At 38.4% G+C, this 27,698-nt stretch overlaps 1 protein-coding gene across 1 annotated transcript in view; it reads right to left on the bottom strand.

The window, feature by feature from the left end:
- Nucleotides 1–3,082: 3,082 nt before the first annotated feature.
- Nucleotides 3,083–27,698, bottom strand: part of LOC135467025 (RNA polymerase II-associated protein 1-like) — a 44,119-nt gene continuing 19,503 nt past the window's right edge. Inside the window, exons 26-32 of the mRNA XM_064744780.1 lie at nt 26,037–26,244; nt 23,834–23,889; nt 23,312–23,463; nt 13,057–13,189; nt 9,356–9,521; nt 6,452–6,676; nt 3,083–4,100 (exon numbers count right to left, since the gene is read on the bottom strand). Coding sequence (XP_064600850.1) covers nt 3,972–4,100; nt 6,452–6,676; nt 9,356–9,521; nt 13,057–13,189; nt 23,312–23,463; nt 23,834–23,889; nt 26,037–26,244 — 1,069 coding nt within the window. The 3' untranslated portion in view covers nt 3,083–3,971. The remainder of the gene's footprint in view (nt 4,101–6,451; nt 6,677–9,355; nt 9,522–13,056; nt 13,190–23,311; nt 23,464–23,833; nt 23,890–26,036; nt 26,245–27,698) is intronic.

Raw genomic sequence — 27,698 nt, forward strand, 5'->3', positions numbered from 1 at the left:
GAAGCAATCACACACCGTGCAGTTTGTGTGCTGTAAATGCAGCCTGGTAGAATACGTGGAATCTGTGGCTGAGACGCATTATGGACCTAGGCTTACTGTAGTGTTACTGAATCAACAGACCTCATTCCTTACATTATACCAAGGCAGGGATCAGCTCGACCGAGATACCTATACTTGTATTCGACCTAAAAATTATTCACGGACTACGAGAGTGAAATTTGAATTGGACTGGACGTCATGTTTACAGGATATCAACGGTCTTCTCTGCGTCACTGAAAACTGTTGACTGCTTCTCTCTTCCATGCTATACCAGCGTTATTGGCTATTTTTTATATAATTTCCTACACATTCCTTTGTGAACTGGTGTTTAACGTTATTTGGGCTAAATAGGTCTTGCGATTATCGAATTGGGGCGTCACTGTATCTTTTATGAGTTGTATACGAATGTCGGATAGGCGCTTTAATAGGTTCAAATATATAAGGTTCATATATATATATAAGACCTGACGAGTGAAATGTAGGCTTTGTGTTTCTTTACGGAGGGAAAAACATTAAAATAATGCTATTAAAGCTTAGCTGGCTGTAAAAAGATATTTGTTATTGTGGTTATGAAGATTTTTTTTTTCGATATTTCTTTAACATAGACTGAACACTTGAAAATAATTTCCCTGTGGCTGGTAAGTACTTGGGACCTCTCACTGATATACGTGTAATGGAAGTCAAATGCATTTGTGAACAAACATGCTCGAAATGAAGATGCGACGCATGTCTGATGCATTTTTTTGAATGAAAATGTTTTGATAATATACCCAAACACATACATTAAATCTGAATTGTACATTTTTTAACATATTACATATATAAATATGATTAAAATCTCAGCTGTACAAGCACACATATTAGGGGAAAAGATAAAAAGATAAATTAATCAGATATGCATCAAACTTTTATATCCGCTGTATTTATGAATAAGTATGGCGGTTTTCCATTATATCAAGCTATAGTCCCAAATACTAGCCTTAAATTGAATGTGTTAACTAGCTATCTTTACCAGATGTATGAGCTCCTTCAGCCGAGATATGTAGTACCCGGAAGGTTATGGGACTTTGTTTAAGGAGAATTCCTTTTATATGAAGTTAGTGTTATTTTTATGTTTTAATTTCATTTAATTTCAATGTATCAATTCATTGTTAGAGTACCGGTACACTTCTGTTCCCATAAAGAATGGCGAATTTTTTTCACCCAAGGTAATTCGGATTCAAACTGTGGTGCATAGTTTTTATTTCTGCTTTTGCTATACGACGTTTAGTGGCAAGAGAATAAGGTAGCACTCAGTGCTTTTCAAATGAACGATGATCCTGGACTTGAGTCGCCATGGCGCGCGGGAAAAGATGTATCACTGACATTACTTTTGCAGTCTATACGGAATATTCAAATTCGCTTAGAGTCGACCTTTTTCACCTTTTTGCGAAGCGAAAGTAAAGTGTTCACGGTTTGATGGTGAACATCTTGGTCCTGACCAGATTACAGCAAATGACTGTGGATTTCCTCTACTAAATCGCTGGAATTTTGAAGTATTCAGTTCTTGGGAGAAACTTCTGTTTTCTATTACCCTTGGTATATGTTACACTCAAGAATTTTGCAACTGCGGTTATTTATATTGTAATTTCAGATCTACGAGGATTCTGTCATTCCAACAGAATCGTTCACGGGTTAACTGCGTCAGGTGGGAGATGAGCTAATAATAGCCGTTGGTTATTAATTATCACCTGTTGGATTATGAAATCGCATAGCTACCTGTCATCGATGGAGAGAAATTTATCACCTTTATTAATTTATTTTCTCTGTCACACGCAAGTTAACAGAATTAGAGCTTTGGGGATTAAAATCACTGTGCCAGGATGTCTGTAAAAACCTTGGTAACGAGCCTGATTGGTTAGAATGAAGTGCTGTGATATATGAGCAATCTGAACTTACGCACTGGTAGTATCCAAAAATACCAGGGCATTATTTCACTTATACGGAATCTACCACCAAACAAAAGTTCTAAGCGAAATTTCGGAAATGGGAATCGTTTCTGGTTTGTGAAATGTTAATAGACATCTAATTTAATCAACAGAGGAGCGGTAATATAAATATTGCTGTCTGCCATCATCAACTTTTTGATATAATATTAATTTGATTCATGCAGAAGAGTTGCCAATAACCTCTTCATAGATTGTACAAAACCATTAAAATCTATCCCTCACTGCCACAGAGGGAATTGCCTCTTTATCAACAAGAATAACGTTTCTAAGCAATCCAATTTGTCCAACTATATTGGAAAGAATTTTCCATATCTGTCTTTCATTTTCTCCACAATCGTTCACCCGATCGACTTTGCGCATATATTGGTGTATTGCCGTGGACTGAAGAAAACCAAAACACTGCGTACTGCGTATCTAAATTGGTAGTGGTAGTATTCCAACCCCTTTCCAGGTAGACGTGGCCTATTTATGAATAGTAATGAAACACGTCATCACTGGAAATATGTATTTAGGGTGTGGCGTCATCACTGGAAATGGGTATTTAGGGTGTGGGTTAGGAGATAGGGTTAGGGTTAGACGGGTTTCGTTAATATTAACGAATTGGCCACTCATACATGGAGAAAGGGTTGGAATCTTACAGATACCATGTACATTAGGGAATGATGACGTCACAAGCTGTAGCATGAATACTATGCGAAGTAAAGACATACCGTTTACGTCGCGTCGCAGGTATGAATTATTTTCAAGAGGCAGTGCACTGGTTTTTTTTAAATTGACATTTATGTACAATGACAAAAAGTTCTGCCAATGAACGATGACGCCGCGTGCAAATATCCATTTGCTACCGGATCGGCTCCTGCTTGAAGTTAGGTAGTTTGTCTGATGCACGCAAAAAGGCTGTGGTTTTCACTGCGCTTGACCTGGTTCCCTCCATCCAGGCCGGCGTCCTGAAGTGAAATATTCTTGAGTACGGCATTAAACTCCTATATCAAATAGATAAATAATACAAGTATAATGCCAAAAAGAAAATCTGAAAAGCGCCCAGATTTGTGTTCACAATTATTTATTTATTTGACTGGTGTTTTACCCCACACTCACGAATATTTCACTAATACGACGGCGGCCGGTATTATGGTGGCAGGAAACCGGACAGAGCCCGGGGGAAAACCCACGATCGTCCGCAGGCTGTTGATTGACATGTTCTTTAAATAATGCATGTTAATGTCAAAATTGTTCACTATTCATTACATCTATACACCCATATATTAAATATATATTCAACTGAGTGTCGGTAAAAGTGTCGCGTTGCAATTAATTAATTAATTAAATAATTAATTAAGACATACAAGTGAATGTAATGTTCATCTTTTGTGCACTGTCCCCGCATGGTCTCTCATGTGGACTTAAGTTACACCGTAGACCAAGGACATCCGGGCATTTGCGGTTTTATTTGCACCAACACGTACACTCGCTCACACACGGAGGTGAAAACATTGTTAAAATAACATGGGAGATAATATAAAACTCAGGGATAAATAAGTCAGAAACCAGGTTTTGTTGAATTTCCATATGCTGTGCACAGTATTCTGTTGTCTTACATACAATAATTTCCGGTTTTTATCAGCCCTACTTCTCTGAATATCGCCCTGTGTTGTTTATTTCCCTATACTCTGTCATGTTATCCTTTTACCTCGCTGCCTCGTCCGAGTGAAGTGACCCGATGTTCGTGGATCTTGAATTCTACCTTTATGGTAGCACATCCTTATAAACACCTCAAATGTCACTGCCGACAACAGTAAGCAAACCTCGTTGGACATAGACATGTTGTCTTATTACAAGATCAAAATGGCTTTCTTGCTAACCAGACTTCTCTAATCAAATAGACAAGCTGACTGCTTCCGCTGAATAACGATTCCGCGGACAAAATAGCCAATAGAAGTAGGTTCATTCTTTGCTGTCTCTCACTGATGTAATGAGCTTCTGCCTCATAGCGGATAACTCTTCATACAACGTCATTCCATGCGGCGCATCCGCATCAGCGGATTTGTAATACAACAGGTGTTTCTTCAAATCCTAAAACAAAATAACCAAATACACCTGTTACTTTTCTTCTGAATGCAAGTTCCATGACACCAAACAGAAAAGACGGTATTCTGAGAACAATGACGAGAACAATGAGGTAGTTTGTCATATGTCCTATGACTACTCCGTAGGGCGTAAAACCAGAATAATCAGATTGTGACAGTTGGCTAATGGTCAAACAAAACTGGTGAAATGCGGCCTCGTCAATTTACATCAGGGTTTAATTCTATTTTAACTGTTAAAGTAAATGTTTAAATAGTAACATCTTAAACACTTAAATGATTGCAGTGATGGTTCAATGTAACTGGAATTTATACGATGTCACTGTTTAGAATTTAGGTTGTAAAACTGAATATCTACGTATTCTTGTTCTATGTCATGCTCTGTTTCCTGTGTGCATCAGTGGTGAGGCTTCTGGGTAGAGGAAACCCGACAAAGTGTGGAGGAAACCAGGCAGTGTAGATGAAACCAGGCAAAGCATGGAAGAAACCAGGAGATGGAAGAAACCAGGAGAAGCAAGGAGAGGACCACCACACCTATCAAGGTACAAGTACCTGACAAACTCTGTATTGCTGTATTAATAAAGGTCATGGTCATGTCTACCAGAGCTGACCTCATACATCCAAGTCAACAGGCAAGTTTCTTCCTGAACAAAACAATTATACAACTTAGCCAGCAAAACCTCACAAATGCACTGAACAAAAATGGCCAAGCAAAACAGCATAGGAAGAACATAACAACAGAAGATATTGGAGGAGTTACATCTAAAAGGATGTTATAAGGAACCCAACGGCTTATCATTGCAAGGGCTGCAGTAATGTCATTTCCACATTAAACTCAAATCTTAGATAAACAATAAAAAATTTGGATACTGCCACATATGCAAACACGATTCTTCTTGCTTTCTCTCGTTTATTGACATCTGACGAGAGCATGTCACAAAAGTGACCACATAGGTGAGATGTTCAAGAGTAACTGTGCTGCACAAGCACCATAACTATTACGACCTGGACACCCCATTAAAAAAAGGATAAGCTCACTTCATTTTATGGCTGGCAATCAAAGAGCACTGTCACCTTTAAATAGGCATATTTTGACTCCTTCAATCAACAGATCAGGATGGCATTACATATACATGTCATTGTACATGTAGCTCTAGCATAAAGTCAACGTTTTAGCAATCTACAGTCCTTTGGCTATCAGTAATGTGTAGAGAATCAATCAAGAAGGAAAGATGGCCAGTGCGAGCAACAAGAGTTTCCATGTATTACATTACACGTGGCTGCTCACAACTGGGTCAATAGTGATGGATAAGTTTGTAAGAGACCGACTGGAGAAGCCTAGAAGTTTGAAGACATTGTCCCACAATTACGCAGAAAGGTGTCAGAAAGTGCCATTTTAAATGGATGTCCGCTGGGGATACCACACGGCTGAGCAAGCCACCAGTGATTACTTGTATGGCTTTGACACCCCCTTGAAAATAGCGGCCAACAAGTTTAGGTCGCTTGTTGTAAAAATCATCACAGGTCTTGTCGCTCTGTAGGGACTTGTCCCCGTCAAGAATTTACATCCCGCTCGCTATATTTAGACTCCCACGACAAAAGACGCTGAAACAAAAGATGTGACATTTCCGCTCCAACTAAATTAGAAGTCCATCTACAAAAGCTTTCGGACTTCTCCCAAACACAGTAGACTGATTTCCTATGGGAGTTGTTAAATATCACCATCCTGATCAAAGATACTAGGGTTAGTTTTTACGGTAGGCTTCAATGCTGGTTATGGCTCTTTCTTTTTTTCTGTTCCTTCATAAACTTAGGCAAATGTAAAATATCTATAAACATGTCCAAATTTGCTAAAGGAGATTTTTGGTGAACTAAATGTTGACAACACAATTAGCCAAAGCATGAAAGGGCGCTACATGTACATGCTTATATGTGTGGGTGTTTATTACTATCATTACAAACTCTCAGCTGCATTGTATTTGATAATGAGTTATTTCCCTCATCTGGAGAGAACAGCTTCTGTTTGATAATAAGCTGTTTCTATTGTCTAATTTGGGAGAGGACAAATGCTTTCGTTTTATAATGAGCTGTTTTCATTACCTTATTACAAGAGGTGTTTTGATAAGCTTTTTCTCTTACCTTGCTTAGAGAGGACAACAGCTGTTTTGATAAATAACTGTTTCTCATACCTCATTTGGACAAGACAGGAGCTGTCTTGATAATCAGCGGTTTCCCTTACCTCATTTGGAGAGGGCAGTAGCTGCTGGATAACGAGCGGTTTCCTTTAATACCTTATTTTGAGAAAAGAATATCTGCTTGATTATGAGCTGTTTCCCTTACCTCATTTGGACAAGACAGCAGCTGCTTGATAATGAGATGCTTCAATGCTGCATGGCGGCCATCTTGTGTGTACATGAACCTGTTGACATGATGAACTGCTATAAGGTACATGACGGGGGCCCAAACAGGGCGTACGGTCTGAGAGAAAAGGCACTGGGTGTACAGGCGAATTAACTCAACATTCCTTTCCTCTGGTTCCAGGTAATAACTTAATGGGACCAATAACTGAAAAGTAAAACAAAAATAACTATGGTATCACAATCATCAAAATAAAACTATAAAGAATGTGACATATCAGAAGATGATTGTAAGATTATTGCTGTGGACCAGACAGGGAAGTTTTATGGTGAAACGAAACCGGGCGGAGCCTGGAGGAAACACATATCCGTCCAAAGGTCAGTGTCAGACCTTCCTACAAACGATCAGAGAAGAAACCAGCTGGTGCAGCACTAACCACCAGCGACAGCATTGGTGAGATGGACCAGGGCCATTGTGCAGCTCTAGCACATTAACCATCAGGCCACAGAGGCCCCTGCATTGTATATGTACAGTAGGCACTTATGATGTGACAAATCTTTCACTTTCACATCCATACTTTCCTTAGCTGTGGAATGAATCCTATATGAAGTAGTGGTATGTCATTTACACAATGCGACAGATATATGAAATATCTTATACTGGCACAGCACCACTTAATACATTTAGATACCAGTTTAATGTATCATATGTCCCAAAGCAACATCAAATACACATGAAACAATACATCCACATATACTGACAAAATAGCTTTTTTTATAGATAACATTTATCAATATAAAATTTCTAAGTAAATGTTATGGAGAGCGATTGATTTGCGTTTCCACTCTTGTCCAGAAATGCCACAGCTGGATAATGGAAGAACACAGAAGATAAAAAAAAACAGTAAAAAAATCATAATCAGGAAGTGCAAACACACAATGACAAAATGACTTTCTAAAATGGCATCCAATGATCTCATGAGCAATAACTCTTGGTAATAGCAGTCTCCTAAGTGCCACTTCCACAAAGCTGTGGGATGCATTTGCAAATGACAATACAAGATTATCCATGTTCCAGTTTTGTGCCCTTCCAGGGTTAATATAGTTAATGTATTCTCTCACATATCACAAGATGGTTCAATAGGAGTATGTTTAACAGGACATAAAGCTTATCAAAGTTTCTGACATATTGCGATATAAATATATATGCATAAGACACTGGGGACAAATGGTATCCATAGCGATGGGGAAATTCCTTGTTTCCAATGTGATTTATGTCACAGAATCTGCCTCCATTAGTTAGTGCTCATTACACAAGTGCTTTTCTATGCACAAACACAATGGAATACAGAAATAAATTATCATTAAGCCACAGGGGAACTTTATTGGTCTTACCATTTCATCTTAATTCCCAATTAGTTTGTCAATCAAATATCTCTTTTTTTTCACAAAAGAAACAGCCACAGAAATGCTTATTAAGCCAACTTGCACAAACAGGAAAGTTTAGTATGGCAGAATGACCATGGATATTTCACCATTGACATTTCACCTCCGATTATGCAACTTACTTTCTATTAAGCAACTTTTTTTCTTGCATTTTTATAGATTTCATTGTGTTTCACCTAGAGTTTGGCCTGTTAAAATGATACTATTGATGCCAACCCTTAATTTTTTTGGATAAGAAATTAATCAAACTTCATAAAAAGAAAATTCTATGAGGTACTAGTATATGAATCAATCAGAATCGAGCAATGTGTGTCACCTGAAAAAAGCTGACCTTTAACTTAAATACAATATTTTAATTTAGTACTAAATGACATCTGAACCATTTGGTACTGCACAGTCAACAATGACATGGTACAATGTAGTGCACAATCCTGAACCATTTGATACATCACAGTCAATGATGACATGGTGCAATGTAGTGCACAATCCTGAACCATTTGGTACATCATAGTCAATGACAACATGGTACAATGTAGTGCACAATCCTGAACCATTTGGTACATCACAGTCAACGACGACATGGTACAATGTAGTGCACAATCCTGAACCATTTGGTACATCACAGTCAACGATAACATGGTACAATGTAGTGCACAATCATGAACCATTTGGTACTCCACAGCAGCTGCATGGTGCTCTGTGCCAGCTGCCCTATACTGGTGTACATTGAGATTATGAACCAACCAGTACTGAACTGTCGTACAGTGTGCAGACCTTTCTGATAAATATCATATTGTTTCTGTGTAGTGCTCTGTGGTGGCATTTTTGCTATGTAAGGTATTGATGATGTATACTATCATGCTACATGTATTTATGTACTTTGGTAATGGCATATTTTTTCAAGTGGAAGAGAGAGATTTATTGATGGAGAGCCTGGCGTAAAACACAGACTGAGACGATTTATGGCATGTTACTGATCAACTGTTCAATGTGTAACAGACAATGCTTCAATGATCGCTGGACTGCACAAACAATCTTCATCTACCATTTATTATCACAGAGGCTCAGGAATAAAAACAGCAAGGAAATCCACATATTCCCTGTGCAAGGCCGGGGTTGATCCCAAACACTGTGCATCATAATGACATAAAGGCACCTGTTTTATTTATTTATTTATTTGATTGGTGTTTTACGCTGTACGCAAGAATATTTCACTTATACAATGGTGGCCAGCATTATGGTGGGAGGAAACCGAGTATGGGAGAAACCCCGACCATCCACATGTTGCTGCAAGACCCTTCCACATAGGGCTGGAGAGGAAGCCAGCATGAGCTGGACTTGAACTTGAATTTGCTCATGATTACATTTCACTTAATGTAAGACAAAATAAAATTTAAACATAAAGCTTGGTAAAATTCTCCAAGAAAATCATGCTACACACCTCCTTTACTGGGATGAAGAGTGTTCTGAGGATGTTGTTGTACTCTCCCCACACCGCCTTCCTAAGAGAAAAGTTGTGTCGTTGTTGCAGAGGAACCAAGACATAACAGCCAAACAGAGAGTCGCCAAAGGAGACTGCTTGATACTGCTGGAGCACATTTATGTACCTGAGAGATGTAAGCACAAAGTCGAAGAATGTAAGCACAAAGTCGAAGAACGTAAGCACAAAGTCAAGTCTTCTATAAAATTAAACCTACATAACCCCAATGACCTTTAAGAAAAAGGTCAAGGTCGCTGAAAATCAATAGGGTTCTTCCTCATGCCAAGGTGTAAGTCTGGCAGATGTTGCCCTCTACGACAATACTCCTTGGCCAATATTGACTGATGGGTAACAACATGAAACCAAATTCTTATCTAGAATTCTTTGGCATGGACACAGAAAGACAGGTGATCTGCCGCAGGGATTTTATTTCACTTCATGGAGTTGAAAAGTTGGGATTTGAAAATTATTTTCAAGTGGGTGAATGTGTTGAGGATTGGCATTGAGTTGATGAAAGTGTTGGAGATGTGAGTGTTGAATGGATGAAGGTACTGTTGAGGATTGAGAATTATTTTCAAGTGGGTGAATGTGTTGAGAATTAGCACTGAGTTGATGAAAGTGTTGGAGATGTGGGTGTTGAGTCGACGAAGGTGTTGAGAATTATTTTCAAGTGGATGAAGTTATTGAGGATTGGCAGTGGGTGGATGTAGGTGTTGAGTTGATGAAGGTGTTGTGGATGAAGGCATTGAGTGGATGAAGGTGTTGGGTGTTGAGAAATATTTTCAAGTGAATGAAGGTCCTGAGGTTTGGCACTGAGTGGATGTAGGTGTTGTGAAAATAGGTGTTGAGTTGAAGAAGGTGTTGTGGATGTAGGTGTTGAGTGGATGAAAGTGTTGAGTAGATGTATATGTGGAGTTGATGAATGTGTCGAAGTCGAAAATTATTTTCAAGTCGATGAAGACGTTGGGAACTGACATTGAGCTGATGAAGGTGTTGTCGACATAAGTGTTGAGGAATAGTGCCAGGTGGTGAGGGTTCGCATAAAGTCCATGAAGGTGTCACCTATTTTCAATAAAATAGGTGTTGAAGATTGGGGTCCAATGGATATAGGAATCCAATGGATATAGGCATCGAGTGCAGGTGTTGGGGATTGGTGTTTAGTGAATATAGGTATTGAGAATTGATGTCCAGCAAATGTATACAAGTGTGTAACAGTTGTGGATTGGTGATTGGTGTGGATTGGTGAGTTATAATTAGATTTGTGGACTGGTGTTCAGTGGATATAAATATTGCAGATTGGTGTTCAGTGGATATAAATGTTGCAGATTGGTGTTCAGTATTGCAGATTGGTGTTCAGTGGATATAAATGTTGAAGATTGGTGTTCAGTGGATATAAATGTTGAGGATTGGTGTCCAGTGGATATAAATGTTGTGGACTGGCATCCAGGGGATATAGATGTTTGGGATTGGTGTCCAGCAGATGTAGGTGTTGAGAAATGGTGTCCAGCACAAGTACAAGTAGGAGTTGTGGTCTTGTGTACCATGGATGATGGTGTGAATGATAAGCTTCTGAAAAATGTAGGTGTTAATGACAGGGAATTTTGGTTTCATAATGGATCCCACTTGATATATTACCCTACGATTCACCTCAGACACAAATAGCCACAAGAAACCAAATCTCTTCCTAATTCCATATATGGAGAAGGGCGTTTGACTTAAGATGCTATAACTGTCCAGAATGAGATGATGGATGCTTGGTGGGAATTGGCACGACACTTGTTGAAGACAAAAACTCATATACAGATATAAACTCAAGGCTCTTGTCTGTAACATGAGCTTCATTTGAAGTGTTTGGAGGGAATTTTTTTTTTCAGATTTCTTTTTAGAAACAGGAAGTGATATGTGGATGGTCAGAAGGGGTGTAAATTATAGCGCACACCTGCACATAGTGTCACAGGGAAGTCAATGTATGCCAGAGGGCTTAGGTAGCAGGTCTGGACACACATCTCTGGAAGAAAGAAAAAAGTTCCCGATGGTGATTTACAGCATGTAATTGATACAGCATTGATGCTGAGACTCTTGATTGTCTCTTAAAGCCTTGTCGCGGTAATCTGCTACGAATCCAGACTCGTCTATCAGCGGACAGGCAGCGTAATCAATAGTCACACAGATCCATGTACATGTATAATGGATAGAGTTTGGTGCAGAGAGGGGGGGGGGGGTCTAATGACTGATCTGGGACAGACTGGCTAGCTGATTAGCTCACTGGGGATACAACTGTGTCACAGATCCACAGATTCTAGCACTGTTCTACCCAGATACTCACACTAGCCCGCCACAAATGAGCAGGATTTTCTGAAATTGCATCCGACCTATGAGATCACTGATTATGGTAATTTTTCTGATAAACTAGCTAATGATGAAGTTTATTTTGGTAATGTTGTAAGCTAATAATCAAAGCAATCATCTGCAGCAAACTTACTGATGTACAATTTCTGTAAATGTATATATTTCTGTCCACTACCCTGGAAAATCCTTTTTAATAACTTTATTTACCTGCTATTTGAGGTATACTGAATATCCGGGTTCCTTTCAGCATAATGCTGGGTGCCGTTGTATAAGCCAAATATTCTTGAGTATGGCATAAGACACCAATTAAACATATAAATATATGAATTATAAACAAATGACAACCCACACTAATGCTCACGAAGACAATTTGTGCTGATACAGGGAGGAACAGAACTTAATTGATTTCCTCTAGCATAGTACCAAGCCAACCAAACCGCCGGCTTTGAAGTTCTGAGTATGACCTTTGGCTCAGGTCTCCATCTTAACGGCAGATGTGCTTACCAGTCAACCTGACAGTACATGTATTTGTTTATTGATTTGATTGGTGTTTTACTCAACAATATTTCACTTTTATACATGCTGGATGCCAGCATTACTGGAAGTAATCTGGGTAGAGCAGGTTGCTGAAAGACTTTCCACCTACGATCACATAGGAAGCCAGCATGAGCTACATGTAAACTTGAATTCACAGTGATCGCACAACCAGAGAGGAATACCTGAAGGTAGTTCTTGTCTTAAGAGTAACAGAAGAAATGAAGTTTAGTATAATCCAAACTGCATTGCAAAACCCCATCATGTTTTCCATTTTCTCAGTTTTCTGTCTTTTAAGAAACTGGGAGTTTTCAAGGATAATATGTGTATTTAATTACTGCTAACACAATATTCAAGAATTCTGCCACTCTGTGCTGGCAGCCAGTTTTACAGGTGGTGAAGTAAGCCAGAAACTTTTGGCACAGCAAGTTGCATATGCAAACTTTCCCTTGTGTGATGTGTGTCATACTGGTGGAAGTCCCCAGTGAACTTCATGCAAGATCACACCAAAAAAGCACTAATCATCACCAAGGCCAAAGAGCAGGGCAATTTAGAAAACTCCCGGTCTGAATAGGCATACTACATTATGGTTTTATTTATTTATTTATTTATTTATTTGATTGGCAAACTCCAAAATATTTCACTTATATGATGGCGATCAGAATTATTGTGGGAGGAAAACTAGCCTGAGCCCGGAGGAACCCACGACCATCTGTAGGTTGGTGGAAGACCTTCCCAGCTATGGAGCATGAGTACCCTGTCAACTTTTAAATACTCACAAATCATAGAAGCATGTGAGGCCAGGTATATCAGCCTCAAAGTCCAGCTTATCCAGGTGCTTAGGTTTAGTATATTCTCTCAGTAGAGCTGCCAAGTAACCATGGATACGACGGTCCAGAAACAGATCATTACCTGTACAAAGGGAGATGAATGCACTTGTAACTCTTTAGCAGTATAATTTACACCAAAATCTTAAAATATACTAAAATTGAAAAAAAAGAGCAAACAACAAATATGTGTAGCTAAAGTATTGACTTCAACAAGTTGACATGCTGGCTTCCTCCCCGGCCGTATGTGGGAAGGTCTGGCAGCAACCTGCGGATGGTCATGGGTTTCATCCACCTGAAATAATCTTGAGTATGGCGTAAAACACCAATCAAATAAATAAATAAATAAACCAAGAAGTTGAAAAATAGGAATCTTTGGTGGTCGTTGCACCCCTGTGTCATGTACCAGTAAATTAAAGCCAAAATATCTTCGTGAAGTGATGTCACAATACGAATCAAATTTAAATCCCACGCTAAATATGCAAGACTGATGTATGAATCTGACGGTTTTGAAACTTGAAGGGAAGTTCCACAAAGCAAACCTCCACAAAAAAAATCTGACAATATTTAGCTTGGTTCTTGTCCAAAAAGTAAAGAATGACAAACACACCGACAAACGAACAAATCTTTTTTAGCAACATAACCCCATTGTTATGGAGAAGGCTTGTACTAAAATGTTTTTAGACAGAATCAGGACTGTAAACATTATTGCTGTAAGCATGTATATGAAGATAATTGCAACCGTGCTGTATTTACTCAAATGGCCAAAACAAATGGCCAAAACAAATGGCCAAAAAATACACTTTTATTGGCGGTTAAGGTTGATGTTTTGTGCTGAAACTTACATTTCCTACATATACCTTCCAAATAAACCTTAGATGACCTTGCTACTAAAGGTCAATATATTTCCGTGAATAAAGCAAATTAATTTTAGATCAAATATTGTTTTAAGTCACCGATTTAACAGTAGAGAGGAAATAATAAAAAATAATGAAACTAAAGGAACTGATCTGCTTCACAGCATTATGCCGCTGACGATGGTGGTACATGAAGAAATACATACAGATTTTATATCCAAACATTTTGATAGTAACATTCAAATAGCTACAAATTACTGTATTTCGTGTTAATAGCAGAATAAAAAGTACATGTCATTTATGATAGCCTTTTTCTTTTCACTTTGGCAAATATAACTAAAATCTACAAATTCTACAGTATGTCACACAAGACTTTGGGCTGTGGTCATCTACAGCCTCACATCATTGTTCCAAGCAGTATCCTGAGAGGTTTGGTTTTCAATTTCCATGAGAATTGTCACTTCACATAATCAACAGTATTTATGACCACTACCGTCATCATGCACATTGTCAACCTATAAACTTAGATGTGATTATGCGGAAATTCATATACTTTCTATCACGTCTATTGGTTGACAAACAATTAAAACTACCTTTACACCACATTTTCCTCTACACTACGTGAGCATGTAGCTCCTGCCTAAAAAGAACAGGTACTTTGATACTTGAACTAATTAAGTCATGCTGATCTAGGGAGAACATAAATTCTAGTTTTATAGCTTATTAGTTCTTAGAACCTTCTTTATTTCAGATTCCACCACAACATGGCTACAGGTGCAATCCTGCTATACAATGCAAAAAGCAAAAAACAAAAACAAAGAAAAGTCCTTGTGCACTTGATTGTGACTGAGCTACACCAATTTTAATACAGGACTTCGTCTAACATTTATATCTACAATGAAGATATTTACACCTATGAAGACATCCAAACTCTCATCACGATGGATTTATGTAAATAAATTTAAAGTAAGCGAAGTGCTAAAACCAATCCCCAGATCAACTGGAATGATGGAAATGCCGTACTTAAATCTTTATATCGGCAGATAAAAGCAACATTCCTATTAGGCTTAAAAATGTGCCAAACTCTCAAACCACCAGGAAAATGCAATTTATGGCTAGCTACAAATGCAGCCAACAAAATCCACTTGCTTAACTTACGAGAATGTCTTTGCTAGGTTCTTGAGGGATTCCATTCTATTCTGTGATTGAATTAGCCTTTCTGGGTTGGGGAAAAGCTGGGGGCTGTCTAAAACAATCCATTGACCTCAAACCGTCCACACAGACCATGGATCAATTAAGTCAACAGACGCAAAACTGGTTCTACACAAGACCACCAAAGAATTTCCACAACTGCTTGACAAAGGTGGCCAAGGCCACTGACAATCTGGTTATTTACCGAGTTTGCACAAAAAGGGTCATTTTTTCCCTCCATGACCTACATGTAAAGATCAAGGATTTGTTCTTGTGCAAATACAAATCGCCTACTACACAACTGTCCAATATTCCTCATGAAAAACCTAAGTGGTTCAATACTCTTAGGTCATGTTGCCTTTATACACATTACAAAGAGTTCCCCACCCCCCCACAAAAGGGCAACTTTATCTGCGCTCTTTATATTTTGTAGAAGATGTTGAAGGTTCACTAGAAGAAGATGTTGAAGGTTCACTAGACACATGCTTTGCAACCATAGCTTTTAGAAAAACACATGTAAGAATGGAAATTATTTAAAACATGTTTAACTGACATTATTATCCTTATATGGAATTTCAGTGGTTACCAAATGGCTCAACAACATTATCATTATTTGGGATTTCAGCGCTTACCAAAAAGCTCAACCACATTATCTTGCAAATTATTCGGCAGTTACCTAAAAGCTCAACCACACTGTCATTGTTTGAGACTTCAGCACTTACCAAAAAGCTCAACCACATTGGTATTATTTAGGATATAAGCAGTTACCTAAACGCTCAACCACATTATCATTATTTAGGATTTCAGCAGTTACCTAATATCTAAACCACGTTATTATTTGGTATTTCAGCAGTTACCTAATGTCTAAACCACATTATCATTATTTGGGATTTCAGCAGTTACCTAAAGGCTCAACCACATTGCCATTATTTGGGATTTCAGCAGTTACCTAATGGCTCAACCACATTATCACTTATGGGATTCGGCAGTTACCTAAAAGCTCAACCACATTACCATTATTTGGGATTTCTGCAGTTACCTAAAGGCTCAACCACATTATCATTATTTGGGATTTCAGCAGTTACCTAATGTCTAAACCACGTCATCATTATTTGGGATTTCAGCAGTTACTTAGTGTCTAAGCCAAGTTATTATTTTTGGGGATTTCAGCAGTTACCTAATATCTAAACCACATTATCGTTATTTAGGATTTTAGCAGTTACCTAAAGGCTCAACCACATTGCCATTATTTGGGATTTCCGCAGTTACCTAAAGGCTCAACCACATTGCCATTATTTGGGATTTCTGCAGTTACCTAATGTCTAAACCACGTCATCATTATTTGGGATTTCAGCAGTTACCTAAAGGCTCAACCACATTGCCATTATTTCGGCTTTCAGCAGTTACCTAAAGGCTCAACCACATTACCATTATTTGGGATTTCTGCAGTTACCTAATGTCTTAACCACGTTATCATTATTTGAGATTTCAGCAGCTACCTAATGTCTAAACCACATCATCATTATTTGGTATTTCTGCAGTTACCTAAAGACTCAACCACATTGCCATTATTTGGGATTTCAGCAGTTACCTAATGTCTAAACCACGTTATCATTATTTGGGCTTTCAGCAGTTACCTAAAGGCTCAACCACATTACCATTATTTGGGATTTTTGCAGTTACCTAATGTCTAAACCACATTATCATTATTTGGGATTTCAGTAGCTACCTAGTGTCTAAACCACGTTATCATTATATGGGATTTCAGCAGTTACCTAATGTCTAAACCACATTATCATTATTTGGGATTTCAGCAGTTACCTAAAGGCTCAACCACATTACCATTATTTGGGATTTCTGCAGTTACCTAATGTCTTAACCACATTATCATTATTTGGGATTTCAGCAGTTACCTAGTGTCTGAGCTAAGTTATTATTTTTTGGGATTTCAGCAGTTACCTAAAGGCTCAACCACATTGCCATTATTTGGGATTTCTGCAGCTACCTAATGTCTAAACCACATTATCATTATTTGGGATTTCAGCAGTTACCTAGTGTCTAAACCACGTTATCATTATTTGGGATTTCAGCAGTTACCTAATATCTAAACCACGTTATTATTATTTGGGATTTCAGCAGTTACCTAAAGGCTCAATCACATTGCCATTATTTGAGACTTCAGCAGTTACCTAATGTCTAAACCACATTATCATTATCTGGGATTTCAGCAGTTACCTAACATCTAAACCACGTCATCAGTATTTGGCATTTCAGCAGTTACCTAATGTCTAAACCACGTCATCATTATTTGGGATTTCAGCAGTTACCTAATGTCTAAACCACATTATCATTATCTGGGATTTCAGCAGTTAGCTAACGTCTAAACCACGTCATCAGTATTTGGGATTTCAGCAGTTACCTAATGTCTAAACCATATTATCATTATTTGGGATTTCAGCAGTTACCTAATGTCTAAACCACATTATCATTATCTGGGATTTCAGCAGTTAGCTAACGTCTAAACCATGTCATCTGTATTTGGGATTTCAGCAGTTACCTACAGGTTAAAGCACATTATCACTATTTGGGATTCAGCAGTTACCTAAAAGCTCAACCACACTGTCATTATTTGAGACTTCAGCAGTTACCTAATGTCTAAACCACATTATCATTATCTGGGATTTCAGCAGTTACCTAAGGGTTCAACCCCATTGATCAAGTGTGAATACTACACAGACAAGCTGACGTATACTAGGTTTGGAGATTCAGCCTGTCACATGCCAGAAGTGTTAATTGACTTATGACACTGATGTCTGAGTTAATCACCTTGCTCCAATGAGCGCAGTGTTTCGTGTTGTGTTGCACTCAGTCCTTTGTTAAATGAAAGGCCTGTTTCAAAGCACAGGATGTCAAAAATCTGCCCAACCAACCATCTCACTGATCAACAGGGCAACTTGCAGCAACATACAATGCAGGCGCTAACTGCAGCTAAAAAAGAATGTTTTTGAATCCATACATGTACATGTATATAGGTTCACACGTTGTTAATATGATAGTCATTGGTTTAGCTACTGTGCCTACTTACAGCAGGTGTATGTAGCCTTGCTGAGCTAAACTTCCAACATTATTCACAGTAAATGGTCATGTTAACAGCCACCATCAAAAGACACTTTAGTATATTGAAATCAACATAAACCACACACACATGTGTGACATGTATTTTTATATACATATGCACTAGCCATTTTCTACACAGGGTTATGTAACCAAATGGCTTTTTTAACCAGCATGTGGCTGGAAGTTCAAATCCAGCTTTTGCTACTTCGCCTAACGTCATGTACATCAAGATATCTGGTAGGTACCAAACAAGGTGAAATGCTTTCTCCCCGGCCTTACCTCATTTCTTCCTACCCTAATACCAGACTGCTATAATTAAAGACAAATATTCTCATTCACAGTGTAATACAAAAATCAGAGATACAGGGGCATGTAGAAAAGCATTTCAAGATGAATTCTAAGCTATGATAACATTTGAAATTTGACAAAAACACCTCTTAAAGTGCAGTTAACAAGACTTTTCATTAATGATAAGAAAAATATTTGCTTGTGAGATTACTTCTGTCAGTGATCATTCAGTATTTGGACATTCCTGAACAATAGTATTATCTTTCTCATGTGGAAAGACGGGTGAAATTCAAGATGGGTTCAGACAAGACATTGATTGAAATTCACACCTCAGTGGTCGCTAATGCCGGGAGGTTTTAAAAATTACTTTATTGACTGGTCTGATGATGAGGTGAAGCTTCTCACCAAGCTCTCTAGCATATATGTTTAAGCCCTGTTTGCAAGTTCAAATCCAGCTTTTACTCATTCACCTTATACCAAGGGATTTGTCAGGTACCTGGTAAGGTGTGTTGTTTTGAATTCACTGCTCTGGTTTCCTTCCACCCATAAACATAACTGCTGTCATTAAAGTGAAATTTTTCTTTATTATGTTGTGAAACACAAATCAAATGAATAAAACAAATCTTTTAGACATAAAGTACAAGCAAAGAAGCATTTCAACATGAAGGCATTAATTCTGATTTTAACATATCCTAATGATCAAACTTTGAAAAAAAAATGTTTTTTTTTAACGTAGCCAAAGCTTTTCATTATTCACACATAAAATATTTTGAACTGACAAGCTACTTGTGGGATTGTATTTGTCAGTGATTGATCAAGATTTGGATGTTCCTGGACAATGGTATTATCTGGCCGGTGTGCCCAGCCAGGTGAAATCCAATATAAGTTGAGCCGAGAGATTGATTGAAATTCACACCTCAGTGGTGGCTAACGTTGGAAGTTTTTGTAACTAACTTAATTGACTAGGTCTGAAGATGAAGCTTTCCATCAAGCTCTCCAGCAGATATCTAATGCTACAGCTGTGCCTGCTTCTTTTTCCTTCATCGATTAAGCTTGGGAGGTTTTATTCCTAAATGACTTTTATTGATTTCTAGTGAATCCAAAACTGGTTGTGCGATTAAACATTACACTTGTTTGTCTTCCACTTGTACTGCTGAGTGGAGACATGTATCGGGTTATGAACAAAGGATAAAACAGCATAGGTCCCCATTAGATTTCCTTCATTCCCTTTATGCATGAAAATACACATTCTTTAATCTTATCCTGCTGAACAAGTCTAAACACAGTTAAAGATCCGCACAGAAAATTATTCAAACATACCATCAAATCTAAACGCTCCACTGGATTTATCCATTTTAAGCCTAGTGTATCAAAAAGCTCTTGGACTGACCTGCAATTCTTCTATGGCTTGTATTAGAAAAGAGAACACTTTGTAGGATTTTCATTGTTCCCTTTCACAGTGTTTAAGATCAAAGATCATTCTACAGAACAATAAATAGGAGTCAGAGCAAAGATACACCAGTAGGCAAACATATACATATTTTTTTTATATACATCTATTTATTGAGCTCACATATTGTACTCCTACCATCACATTGGTTAGAATTATAGCAAACATGATGAAAAAAATGATATGGATATATGGACATGCCAAGTCTGGGAAATTTTCTTCCTTTCACTGCTGTGCTACGCTGAAAGCTTTTGTCTGACATTGTGAACCATGCTGAGCCGTGAATAAACCACTTCTACTCAGTCCTCCACCTCACAATGCCACCAGCCCTCGTTATGATATAATCGTGTAGCCTCTCGTCAGAAATATTGTATAATAAAAATAATAACAATAAAAATAGCTACGGTAATGGAAACCTGTATATCCTCATAAAGTTCATTCAATCCTTCACAAAGACTGATGGCTTCCTGTGTGAATACTGTGGTATCGGCATTAACCCAGTAATATTCCAGCAGTGTCTGAGTGTAGCACCAGCGCCCGTGCAATTGTCATGACATTTAATTAATAATTAATACCAGATTCATCGTGAATAAATACTCATATATAGCAGGCTGTGATGCTTTGGTGGACCCTGTGTGTGTTCCACTCTCCTTTCCTGAGTAGTCACGAGGACCTAACTAGAGAGACTGGCTGGGGTGTAAGTAATAGGGTAAAGTTATGTAACTGTTACATCTGCAGCAAGCCAAACTTCATCAACTGCCATTTTCAATTTTAGTCAGCTGCATTTGGCATCGTTTTAGTTTGGGAAGAGCAGCCAGCGCCACCTTAGCAACGGAGTCACATGATTCGAAAATGGTGGTTGTCGGGTGTGATGCTGTCAGAATGGGTGGTCAGTCACATCTGTGTTATTTTCGATGTGATGGTCTTCATTATTCCTGCTTATCGAGGTGATATAAATTCAGAATTACAGTACTACCATCCAAGGTATACATACTCTGCACATCGCCTGCAAGCTATCCGTGGATGCCCTGTGGGAGATGCACGGATATCGTTCACATCATGTGCGGATGGTCTGTGAACTGAACACCCTACCCCTGCAGAGGCAATGGCTACCTCCCACAAATGACATCCACATCCTCTCCTGATAGTACTAACAGATTCACCTGGCCACCGACTCCTTCCTTCTGTGAGTGCCAACAACAACTGTCTTGCATCGGCTGTGAAAGGCCTACATGTACCACCAGTAGACCCAACAGTGTTCAACAAATTACAGTGTACTTTCTTGTCAAAGTAAAAATAAAGTATGTTATTGATTCATACAGCAACCGAAAGTGTTGTTTTATTGTGTAACATAATATAGTACATGATTGTTTCAGCTACATGTTTGTAATTAATGAACAAAACAACTCCAAATTTGGACTAAATTTTCTTGACCGCTCAACACATTTCTACATGCACAATGTAATTGAAGCTTGAGGTTGAAGAGTTGTTCAACAACATCCAGACAATGAAACTAGATAGAGGTAATCTGCTGGTAATTTCTCACATATCCTATTAGTAATAGCATGCACTTGGTCACTCTCTGCTTTGTGTAGTTTGACCAAAATGACAGTGATTGGTAGAGGTCTATTTTTAAAGTGTCAGTGAAAACAATGACGTGCATGGAGTGAGACTTTAACAGTGCTCATTGTAATATGAAGTATAGAGCTTATGGTGTAACATACAGCGCGCTGGTTAACGGGAAATACAGTCCATGATTTAAATACTAAACCTGTACACATACCTTTACTGGAGCAATTAATGGGCTAAATTTTCATTACACACACTGACATAGTCGTATGAAGCCACCATAATGCAAGTAGGCTCTACAGGTACATATACTTACTCTAGAAAATTAAGCTGCACAGGGGCACTATGAAGTACAACAGTAGCTCCGATAGAGCTTCACCAAAAGCAAAAGGCGATCATTTTTTGTCATCTACAACTTTCATATTATTAGAAAACAACAATTGAACTCTGCTAACAAAAACTAATTACATAACAAACCCACAAAGAGGAACTTTAATGTCGCCATGTCGCATGACTGACAGAACCACATGGTTCACGTGACACAGAGTCAACGAATGTGTACATGTGAAAACAACAACAACACAACGAGTGATTTACACAAAAACTTGATAGTACACAGGTGACTTAAGACGTTTAATCTGTGACATCAACTACAAGCTAAATACTTTTGTTTCCCAGCAGTCACTATTCCCCCACCCCTCCATCCCCCCATCCCTATGTCTAGCTCAGGGGATAATCATGTCAAAGATCGGCCTACAACTGCCTTGTTACCGTGGGAGGTGTACCGATGCTCCCTAGATCGTGTAGAGAAGTCCTGCGAATGGTGTTCCAAAACTCCTACTGATGTAGCTTTCACCTCCAGCGGAGTCTCTGAGCATCCCCTGAGGGGGGTCCGCGGATAGCCTGCAGACGATCTATGTATACCTTGGATGTGGTAGAACTGTACCTTAGGATCACAGTATACCTGTTTTTGTGGCAACTGGTCCAGGTTATGCAACGATTCAGAACAGTTAATATTTATTTATTTATTTGATTATTTGATTGGTGTTTTACGCTGTACTCAAGAATATTTCACTTACACGACGGTGGTCAGCATTATGGTGGGTGGAAACCGGGCACAGCCCTGGGGAAACCCCCGACCATCCGCAGGCTGCTGACAGACCTTCCCTAAATGGTAACATGGCTAACCGATCTCAAAGCTAGCCTGAACCAACATATTCCTATTAGAGTAGATATAGGTAAATTGGCAATCTGATTACCATAACAGCTGTGAAAAGAACAGGTATGTCATTGTTCCTGAGACACAAAGTCATACCTACATGTATCTATGTAGCAATACATTTACCTTTTGTGGTCAAAAGTATGTCATGTCTATTTATATAATGGGTGTAAGAAAATGGGTCGTCTGGATACCATGGCAACCAAGGAAATAGAAAAATGTAAGGGGTGAAACAATGTGCCTGTTGTATCTATGTAACCACATAAAATTTAAACTGAACAATGTACTGTATCTATTTATATACATATATAGTGGATATCAGGAAAATAGCAAAATGGCTGGTACGACAAAGGCAGGATTGAACAAATGTGGGGTGCAACATATCTCGAGTTGTACCCCTGGACTGAAAGACAGACAGACATGGTTGAATAGACACAGGGAAACAAATTGCGATTGCAATACGTGCATATAATCCGTCTGAAGCTGGTCCAAAAAAAAAAAAAAAGAGAGACTCACCTGCTAGAAAGACACACATGACTCTGGTGACCCTGAGAGTGACTGGCACCTGAGCCAGGTGTGAAGGTCGCCAGCACTCCAGAAGGTAAATCCATGCCAGACAATTGGAGACCAAATGTACCAGGGCAGGAGATGATGTGGAGTGATCACATCTGCAAATATACCGCAGTATTTATACAAACATTGATTACTGGAACTGCGCCTTTAATTGTTCCAGTATACTTGATTTATCAGTTGTTAATATCAGTTCTTGAAAGAGTTTAATGACAGAAATAAACGGTCCAAATGAGAGAAGTTGTCAACAAAGATCAAAGATGAACAGATTGTAAAACCCCAAAGCTGTTTGAGCAATGAAATGCCATTATTTATTTATTTATTTAATTGGTGTTTTACGTCGTACTCAAGAATATTTCACGGCGGCCAGCATTACAGCCAATATTATGAAGGGAGGAAACTGGGCAGAGGTTAGAGGTTACTTATAAAGTTATAAGGTTAGTTATAAATTGTGACAGCCCGGCAAACACAATATCTCCTGAGCTCTTTAGGTAATTTTCATCAAAGTTGTACCACATGTGCACCTATAAGTAGACACATAGAAGAAACCTATTATTTTTCACTAAGCTTGAGTTACTTATCCATTGTTGTTAGGGCCGTGCCTTCATTATCTTGTAATCACACTATTTCAGTTTTGTACCTATGGAAAAGTGGTACCTTGCCAGGTGTTAGACAAACTGTGCCTTAAAGCCGCAGTTGAATCAGCAAGAGATCCCAACAGGTGAAGGGATAGAGGTTTTGAGTTCAAGCTGGGATTAACTTCTGAGTTGTCTTATAGAACAGCGTATAACTTCACAGAATTATCTGTTGCTATCAGGAGTCCTACTTTTCCATGCATGTGAAGAAGCGAACAGAAGGGCGATTTGATCATAACCTAGTGCTATATTCATCAGGTCTCTCGGATATGACAATGGCTTTGTCCCTGTAGACATCGGCTCACTCCGGCAGGCGACAATAGTTCCCAAAGAAGTCTAGACATGTTCTGGCTTTCCGTGCACTACCCAAACTTTGTGAAGCCACTGTCCGGGCTAAAATAATAGCCAGTCTAATACCCTTGGCTCTGACAGCGGAGTTTCATATCCCTTCATCTATTAATTCCGGGTTTAAAGATATTTGGAGAAATCTGTAGAGATGAATTTGAATAAGTCCATGCAATAACAAACATACATTTACACATGTACAGCTACGTGCAGCTCTTATGTAGTATTTTGATTATTTAGAAAATCAAATTCCTTTATGACAGAATAATTAGATGCTTACATTGCACATGGATCTAGATCCAAAGAGTTTAACATTTCAATTATGATAAATAAAATGACAAACAAGTGTTTCTACTCACACAGTCAATGATTGGTTGTAGAGATTAACTAATGGAAAAAAACATCCAATCAGATGGCAGTAAGCACTCTCCTATAATTTGACGTGAAGAAAGTCTGAATTGCAAATGGTTGTCCTAGTAATCTGGCTCTGTAAATGAGAATGGCAAAAAAGAAAAAAACAGTCAATTATGTATGATTTCCATATACCAGTCACCATTATAATCTGGGTTAAGAACACTAAACGGAAGTTACCCTCATATATAATGAAATTAAATGCAAAGTCAAATTACTAAAAAAAATTTCTGCCTACACCATATAGAGATGAAACAAACATACAGGAATCTGACCTATCAAGAATGACAAATAAAAGAGAATTTCACTAAAAAAATGAAACAGTACAAAGTAAGTCTCAGAAATTTGGAAAGTGAATATAGGTACATTTACATGTTTGGGCAACCCTAATTAGACTTTTCCATTTCTGTAATCTCTGGTGTTTAAAACTGTGCTCAGGAAGTTTCTACTTAAGTGATGGTAGTCAATGTTGTGTTTAAAGAAACTACAGTGCCTGAGTAAGCCACTGTCTTCGTAAGTAAATGAGTCTTCCACATGTGACATACATATTTTAACTGCAGATGAAGGTGAACATGTACATCACAAATGTTGAAGGCAAGCGATCTCCATGAAAATTCATGTATGGCCACATGAACAACCAAACCGATGTGGTCAATTGCTTATTGCTGCAATGGCCCCTAAGAGCAGATGAGACAGGGAAATCTTTTAAGAGGATTCTGACCCTGGGATTGAACTTTGGATGTCCAGGACCAGGTTGTTCAGAACTGTTTTTAAAACTTCATACTAAATTTCACTGAAAGCCAAGTCATCACTTTTGGCCCTTTGCGTAACAGTATATTAAACGTGAACTTAATCTGCTGCCGGTATACTTTAACTTTGGACAACTTTACTGACTGCTGAATTTGGCTATAATTCTGAATATAAAATATGACCTATTTCTAGTATTAGCTAACCTATTTCTTCAACCTTTTCGCATAAGAAAAAATAACTTTTAGTGCAACTTATGCACATTAACAATTACATTTTTGAGACAAAACTACACTGGTTGGATTGGCCAATTTCATGGCATCACAAAAAGTACAATTTTATGTCAGCACAGAATAATGCATTCAGAATGTGCTTGAATAAATACCTTGTAAACAGGCAACAGGGTTGAAGAATTACAGTACTACACTTTATAGTACAACTGGCCCGGTGTGATTTCAGGACAACCATCTTTATAACTAAGCTACAAACCCACCCCAGTCACCTTAAAGAAACCAGGACCTTATTTTGCTCACCTGGAGGTGTGAACTGCCTGGGTCATGTGACCAAATGCTGTAAGGTAACTTGCTCTGATACTGGACAGGTGGGTAACAGCATCCCTCAATAGCTGCGACCGTGTAGCCTGGGACCTCTTCCTGTGTGGCTGACCTCAGATGTGTAGTTTCAGATGATAATGTCATCCTTTCTAAACCCTCTCTGGTCAACTCTTCTTCTTGACTTTCTCTAAAGAAACAGACATCAAATGTAAAAAGTATGAGCTTGACCATGTAGAACAGGCACTGTAAGGCATGTTATCATTGCAACATGAACGGTTTGTTTACATAATAATAACTGACGTCAAATTTTACATGAAACATTTTAATTTAAATTTTTAAAAGTTTCATGAGACTATGCACACAGCTTTTCCCACTAAGATATGCATGGCCTCTGTTGTAGCTCTATGAAAGGAAGGTATTTACAGATGAAATCTGCTTTTTTTGTTTTGAGAAATACTGTAAATGCCTTTTTATTCATGGGCATCAACTTTCCCGGATTTGGTAAGAAGACAAGTTCACGGGGAATCAACTTTCGGGGATCTAAACAGAATTTTTGGACGACTGAGAAACGAAAATCAAACTTAATACCAAAACGTCAAGTAATAACACAACTCAAACATTCAAGTAACAGTTGTTTTGTACTTGTTTGTACCTGTAAGATGTGACAGTTCTGTACAATACAGTAACTGGATCACACAAAGGCAGTTAATCCTCCTAAGCTTTTAATCTTCTGAAGACTGTTAATCTTTATAAGACGAAGCCCTTGCCTGCTGCGTGAGCAAATATTCGTGTCACTCACTCATGAAAGATTAAATGTGATATAAATAAATTCCACTGTTTAATTCTCATGCATCAACAGTGTGAGTGAAACTTCGGGTGAACTGTGACAGATTTGAGTAAATTTCTCAGAAATCATCATTATGAAAAGGAAGTCTGAAGTGCGCAAACGGTCAAGCGTTGTATTGGGCGAGTCTGAAAAGTGATCTCACTGGAAGGCAAACTTCGCTTGCAATTTCCAAATGGTGTTTGGTCTCACCCTCATTCGACGTGCAACCTATTTTACACGGGTGTTAGCCTCCAAAAGACCAATTGCAATTGCCCTGGCCGCATTGCATAATCGAGGCATGGTATACCACAGTTACAAAACGTGCAACATTGATTGTCCAAGACTTGTGGACAGTAATGTGGGCGATTCAGGTCCGAGAACCTTTTATTGACTATCTGAGAGCTAATGCAGGTCATATTTAACCGCATGAATTTCTTGTGGTTTGTGTCATGTCATTAATGCCCACCCACAAGAATATTTCAGAACTGGCAGCAAGAATTCTCTGATGAAATAAAAATTTGGCAGTGAAAAATCTGGTTGACTCCTTTTATGAAATTTTCAAAATCGACTGATTTTCAGTTTGTGCATGCCCATTAGAATACAACTGCACCTGCAAGTAAATCCTTGATATACCACCTCCTCTGGATTACTGGGATAGTGTATGTAGAATTCACTGCGATCGGGTGCATACCACAGGAGATATCAAACAATGGTTTGGGGGGAACTCACTTTTGTTGCACTGTACATAACAGTAACGCATGCTACCTTAATAAATTAGGCCTACTTACATGGGTTTTATATTCGATGGCATTTAT

This window comes from Liolophura sinensis, chromosome 6 (assembly GCF_032854445.1).
Source record: "Liolophura sinensis isolate JHLJ2023 chromosome 6, CUHK_Ljap_v2, whole genome shotgun sequence".
NCBI classification, from domain to species: Eukaryota; Metazoa; Mollusca; class Polyplacophora; order Chitonida; family Chitonidae; genus Liolophura; species Liolophura sinensis.